The 6,793-nt window shown below is 44.1% G+C and overlaps 1 protein-coding gene across 1 annotated transcript; it reads right to left on the bottom strand.

The window, feature by feature from the left end:
• Positions 1-617: 617 nt before the first annotated feature.
• On the bottom strand, positions 618-3,440 carry LOC306777990 (putative palmitoyltransferase ZDHHC24). Its single transcript, XM_079269309.1, has 3 exons — positions 2,883-3,440; positions 2,291-2,568; positions 618-2,063 (listed from the first exon to the last, which is right to left on the bottom strand). Exons 1-3 carry the CDS (start codon positions 3,185-3,187, stop codon positions 1,771-1,773), a joined length of 876 nt encoding a protein of 291 aa, XP_079125435.1. The 5' UTR covers positions 3,188-3,440; the 3' UTR covers positions 618-1,770.
• Between the last annotated feature and the right edge of the window lie 3,353 nt (positions 3,441-6,793).

Below are 6,793 nucleotides of genomic sequence, written 5' to 3'. Positions count from 1 at the left end.
CTAATGTTATCTAACTTAGGTTACACACATTTTAAAAACTGAGGCAGCTAGCCTTATCATTAATTAGCTAACGTTAGTTAAAATGCTAACAATTCGCCTAAATGTACTGTTGAGTCCATTCATTTACGTTTCGTATGCTAGTTACACACTAGCATAAGCTAGCTAGGTTTCTCAGCTAACTCACCTAGCGTTCCTTAAATGTCGAACCAGCGCGTAAATATAAACCCAGGAGGTTGTCAGCAGCTAGCTTAACTAAACTGTAGTTCTGGCTAACCCAGGAAACCGTTAAAATAAACCGACAGTTACCGTTACCACGTTGTCACTATGACGCCAGACACTACAGGATCGCGAGGAAGGGTCCAAAACGTTTTCCTGGCTATTTCAAATTCGAAATCACATTCATAAGATATTTTAACCGCGTGTTGGACATTCTCCACGATGACTAATATAAAATAGTCTCTGTACTTTTTGGAATTGTTTCTCTCCATTAGATAAAATTAAGACTTTTAAACCAAAATTTCACTAAAAACTACAAAAGATCAAATACATTTCAGCGTTTTTTTATTCAAACATTTTTTTTTCAGCACTCAAATGGCAAAACCAAACATCATGGTGTGACCAATATGAAATAGCACAAGAAGGCAGACTTCAAACAGATAATCAACAATAATACAAAAATATTTTTGGATGCAAAATAAGAGCTCCTGTCAAAACAAAGGCTTGGAATTTGACACTACATTTTAAGGCCAGCAGAAATAAGTTCTTCTGAGGTAACAATAGTCCCGTTGGCATCGAGTAATGTGAGATATGTGTTTTTTGGAAAAATATCTTCAGCGTATTGTATCAAACATATTGTACAAAACAGTGATGCATGTTGATTTTCTGTATACTTACTGCAAGAACAGGGTGATATAAAGATTATAAAACAGTGTATACTGAGACACAGCAGTTGCTTGAATCAGAACATGACTCTTCATGTTGTTACACTGTAGGTTTGGTTTGTAGTAGTACCTTACTGACTGAAACATGGACAACGTAATGTGAAAAACGGGGAAAAGCTGTACACATGTGCTGTCAATAGGTACATTTTACACAGTGTATTTGCTAGATTACTATGTAAACGGCAATACTCGACTCTCATTGTCTAACTTAGTGCAACAGTATCCAGTAAAAGGCTCGGTGTAATCAAATAAGATGGAGCTCAGGAGTGATGATCCTAGCTGCTTATGCACAACAGCAGATTTTATAATCCTACGGAGTATTCAGGGACAGTGCAAGCCAAATTTGTATGACCTTTAGATTTAGGCAAAATAAACAATAATAGAAAGAACAATTTAAGTGACTACCTGAGGGTAGTAGTAAGGGAGTTGTGAGTGCTTGTTAACAAGGATTTATAAGTATAACATTTTTCCCAATCAATAAAATACATTTCAGTGTCGTTTACATACACTTTCAGTACTCAGTATTCCAGAGGAACACTGCTAACGTCTGTGTTAATATTCTGAGGCAAGCCTCAATGAGTGAACAGATTACCTTTAAATTAAGGTCAACGTACCTTCCACGGTAGACCCATAACTTCCTTAACTCAGCACAGGTAAAGGCTACGGAGAAGATACCGGTAGACCGTTATACCCATTAACATCATAACACCCACACACAGCTTCTTCCCATCCCAAGCTACCGCTTCTTGAACTGAGGTGATGTTCCCTGCTGCTCCCGATAACATTAAACATCCCCATTAAAGCAAAGACACACGGCCTGTTTCAGCCGTTACCGGGTGGATTCCAGCGATCCCGTGACCTGGAAGTTCATCCCATCTCCAGGGAGAGGTGATGGGATGAGTGGGCAGAGCCAGCAGAGGTACCAGCGAAGGCCCATAGCGTGACGCAGGTTGCCCCGCAGCCCCAGGCTGTAGGGTCGGCGGGTCGAGTACCACTCCCTGGTGGTCTGTCCCCGAAGCATCAGGACGAGATGGAAGAAGAAGAAGGCGGACACCAGCAGGAAGCCCACGACGCATGTATCGGCGATGAAGGCGAAGGCAAAAGCACGCGCCGAGACCTGGCCTGGGGAGAGATGGGACAGCAGCGATGATTAAGTCACAGTCAGTGATATAGATACAAGCGTCGTTATTTTAAACTAGACATCTTAAGAAGTCATTCTTGTCTCTGGAATAATGTGATGGGCATTTTTGAGTCAACATAGAAATCTTTATAGAGTATATTCTACCTATCTGTGGTAAGTACCACAGCTACAAGGAATAGAGCAACCAATAAACCAAACCAGCTCATACCTGAAACTAGCATGAGCCAGGGAATGAGCAGCAGCAGGACGCTGTGCACCGTCACGCCCTCCTTCAATATGACAAGGAAGACCTCTGCATTCATCAGAGTGGCGTACAGCAGCCCCGACCACATGAACAACAAGCAGCTCAGGAAGTACCGGTAGTTACGGAAGCCCACACACTGGCCAAAGAAGACGCAGTGGTGATCCCTCCGCAGCACGCATACGTTGCAGTCGTAGCAGTGGGAGCACCGAGGAGGAGTGTGTGTCTCACAGGTATAACAGTACCTTGGAAGGAAAAACAACTGAGAAAACCACTATTATTTATGGTCTGAGATGCTCCTAAATGTCTAAACTGAAACATAAAAACTGTGACCATCAGTTGAAGCCAATGGAAATAATACACATGAAGTGAAAACTTAGAACAAATCTATTTTGATACCTGTGAAAAAGCAGAGGACTGAGTTGTTGTTTTTTTTACTGTGTTTATACTTATGTGGATGTCTGACTGCTTGGATTACATATTCTCAAACACTATTGTCTAACATATCATTTACATGTCATGTTATCTGTAATAACCCCTCCAGCTGCTCCCTCCTTACCTCCACCCTTGACCCATGCCCTCTCCACCCAAGAACACCCCTTTGATGCTGGGGCTGGTCCTGAGGAAGAGCAGCGCGTTCCAGCAGATGTTCCCCAGCATGAAGTACTGAGCCAGGAGGTGCGCCGCCTTCCACCAGGCGGACCACACGGTCTTCTTCTGGTCCGCGTCCAGGGGAGCCTCGAGCAGTACCAAGTAGCTCACCTCCCCGGTAATGGAGAAGACTAAGAAGGTGTTGAGGACCATGGGGAGGGGGCGACAAAACCTGTCGACCCTGGCAAAAACTTGACTGGCAAAACTCGTCATGTTTTCCTACTCGTCCGCGAGCTCAGCGGAAGTACCGATTTGACAGACGCACTGTGATAATCGTCGGTTAGCTTAGTTAGCCGAACAAAATAACCGCTCCGTTAGCTTTCTTTTAAGAAGTTAAATAAACCACACGATACCAATGATACCTTATATAACTTCTGAACAAGTGAATGTCATTCATGAGTTGAAATGTTACGCTGTTAGGCTCTCAAAACTCTCTCCCTACCACGATCTCTGCTACTGGACGGGATCGAGCTTCTACTCTAGTAGGGGTGTTACGTGAAAATACATCCGCAATGAAACAACATTCTGGTTCCGCTTATAAAACGTCTGCTAGGTGTGTATGCCCGTTTTGAAATAATAATCAAAAAGTTGTGTAGATTTCACTGTGGTTTTGAGTTGGATATTAGTATCAATCTTTTTTTAAATAGATATTATTTAGAAGCTCATTCTAAATAGCTCAGCTAAATATCAGTAGAGCTAAATATTTCAGACTATTTCGCGCCTGAAATAGCCTGTTGCTGTTTCATTGCCTGGATAAGAGAAAGAGGCTTGACCAGGGTCAGTATGAAATAGCCAAATGGTTTTGTACACTCTTGAGCAAATCAAATATTCACACAATACAATGTGTATTTTCTCATTTAATTAATAACTTTAGTGCAAAAAAATATCAGATTTTCTGAGAAATATGAGCGCTTGTTCAGGATATCTCGATGTATAATTTCATGACGATATGATTCCATTGAAAGACTTTATCATATTGAATTATCGCCCAGCCCTATATTTAAGTGGCTGTTTCAATAACTTTGTTACCTGTGTGGCACTAAAAAAAGCTCTCACTGCTGATTAATTTATTCCCATGACCATGTGTGGATTGAGAGCATGTTTCTGGTCCCTCCCCCCCGCCCAAAGCACAGACCTTAATCCCCAATAATCTCTGCATCCACTGAACGCCTGCAGTCATGGCTGCACGGAAGGATAATTTACTGTCTCTTGAGCATCTCACCGACCCAGAAAGAAACACTTTCACAAAACAAAGAGAGCACAGGCTAAAAATGAGGTAAGATCCTTGAGTGCTTTAATGAAGTATAGTAGTACTGTCAACTCATGGTTGTGTGTGAGGGCGGAGAAGTGGGATGGGTACTGTGTCTTCATCTCAGTATCAACAGGCCTCTGTTGTTGCAACCTGACTTTTCAACTCCTCAGAGTCATCAAAAGCTGTAGTAAAAATACAAAAGGCAGCAAAATGCTTGCAAGATGCATCATCCTGTATGTTGGTGTAAATATTTTGAATAACTGACTCGGTGTTTGTGTGTTTCCTGCAGCAGGGCAAGGCATCTGCAACAGCGCTGGCAGGAGCTGAAGGAGAGAGAGCTTATAGCCCAACAAAACAACAGGCAGATGCTGCAGCAGTTTGAGGAAGCCCAGGACACACTGAAAGAGATGTTAACCCTCACTGCTGCCATGAAAACTATTCGGGTGCACAGGCACAAACACTCACTTCCCATACTTTACCCCTGCCTCTGTGACGCTTGGTGTTGAACCTCCTTCTTGAACTTCGATCCCTCCAGATGGAGTATGAACGGTACCTGGAGGAGAGCTGCCCCCGCTGGCAGCAGCAACTCAAGGAGAAAACACAGGCTGCTCAGAGGACGGTACAAGCAAATCACAGTCACGAGTAACTTCATTTGGGGCCAATGCACACAGCTGGTTCGATCATAAGAGCCATCCAATTATACCAAAATAATTTTTTTTACGCTTTGCCTATTAAGTCATAATCATTGTAATCGTTTCTACCTCATCTTGCCTAATGTAAACAATAAATCGTAATAATTAAAAAATATATCCAAAAATAACGTATAAATGTAAAAGGCATTTCTCTTCACCTTTTACTGCATGCTGTGCAGCTCTATCAGTGTGAAAACAATGTGTATTTAACAGAGGATGGAGTATTTGAGGTCATGTCTAAAGAACACAGAGGAACGAGAGACGGCATCCTCTGCAGATCAACCTTTCCTGTCACAAGGTTTGTCCTTCTCTTCACTGACTCTAAAAATCATGTTGTCACATGTATTCTTTAATTGTAATGGTGTGTTCCAGACATATACAAGCTATTATCTAATATGCATTTTCATCTTTGCTGCAGGCTCCACCACAATGAACCAAAATATTGTTGCACCTCCAAGGCACTACAGCCCAAACAGCCACTTAGCCTACAACCAAGATGGCTCCCCTCATCTCCCCTACCCGCAGTCTTCCTGGCAGACCCGCCTTCAATCCCAGACAGTCAGGTGTCCTATCAGAGCGCCTTACCAACCTCAGGGTTCCTCTCATGTCCCTCCATCTTTCCTCCCACCACACATCTTCCCACAGCTCCACCACCTCACCTCCGCACCAGATGATCGACAACCCAGACCCAGGCTAAATCCACCAGGCTGGGCTGCCCTGCAGCCCGACCAACCCTGGTCCTGGGCTGCTGGTGCAGCTGGGATCCTCTCTGGCACTGAGGCTCTGTGGGGTCAGCTGTACCCGGAGGAGCCTCCTCCTGAGATGGGGATAGTGCAGGTGGTGGGGGAGGAGACTGACACAAGCCCGGCATCAAGCTCAAAGAGAGAGAGAGGTGGTGGAGGCAGGAGCAGTCGTTTATCCCCGGAGCTGGATATCAAACCAGGTAGGAAAGAAAATATGAGAATCTTTAGTGTCTGTAAGCTACTTTTACTTATGCATGTTATCTTCCTCAGTAGATATTTTCATTCACCTCCAATGGCATTTTTGTATGTGTGTGCACGTACGTACTGTGCCTAGTTCGTCTGTCTGGTGGTCTCGCAGAAAGCAGTGAGAGCAGCAGGGAGCCCAGCCAGGTGAGCAGAGAGAAGAGAAAGAAGAGGGAGGAGCGAGGGAGATCACAATACTCCTTCTCAGACAGCCAAAGCTGCAGCTCTCAGGAGTGAGTCATATTCTGTTCAATGTCCCGCCTAGCATATAAATCCACTACTTCACTAGCTTCTTATTCTGGACAATTTTCTATTTCTTTCACTGCTGATTTCAGGTCATCCAGCGCCATTGCTGCAGTGAAAGTGGTACAAAGCTCAGAGAGTGACGCCTCATCGGAGAAAGGCAGAACCAGCACAAGGAGAACCAGGAGAAGTGGGGGGCTTGCTGTTGGATCACCCAGGGATGAGAAGGTGGTGAAGGGAAGCAAGGGAGACGACCCAGGGAGTCACAAAGAGGAGAGTCAGTCTACAAGTGAGGAGTTCGGGGGGCGGATTGAGGAATCCAGAAGTGAAAATGTAGAGAATCAAAATCCTGACGATAAATCAGAAAGCTGTGGAGAGGAGTCTGGATCTCAAAAGGAGGAAACAGGAAGTGTTAGTATAAATATTAAAAACAGAGGTGGAGATGAAGTAGAAAAACAGGAGAGTAGCAGCTCTGAACGAAGCAATGCAGGAGAAAAGGACGAGGAAGTTCTAGATGGAGAAGATGATGGTGACGCTGAGGAAAAAGAGAACAGTCAGACAGATGACGAGCAAGAGGAGAGAGATGGGGAGGAGGATCATGAGGCTTCTGAGAGAAAGAGTGCAACAGAGGAAGACGAGGAGACAG

The sequence above is a fragment of the Melanostigma gelatinosum genome, assembly GCF_949748355.1.
Source record: "Melanostigma gelatinosum genome assembly, chromosome: 5".
NCBI lineage: Eukaryota > Metazoa > Chordata > Actinopteri > Perciformes > Zoarcidae > Melanostigma > Melanostigma gelatinosum.
The sequence above is the reverse complement of the archived record's forward strand: the minus strand, read 5'-3'. Positions and strand labels throughout refer to the sequence as shown.

What these genes read in the sequence shown, in the direction of transcription:
- LOC306777990 (XM_079269309.1), bottom strand. Translation starts at nt 3,187, where the DNA reads ATGACGAGTTTTGCCAGTCAAGTTTTTGCCAGGGTCGACAGGTTTTGT. An exon ending in GGCATGGGTCAAGGGTGGAG is followed by an intron (nt 2,569 to 2,882) that starts GTAAGGAGGGAG and finishes TTTCCTTCCAAG; the next exon opens with GTACTGTTATACCTGTGAGA. An exon ending in CTGGCTCATGCTAGTTTCAG is followed by an intron (nt 2,064 to 2,290) that starts GTATGAGCTGGT and finishes ATCTCTCCCCAG; the next exon opens with GCCAGGTCTCGGCGCGTGCT.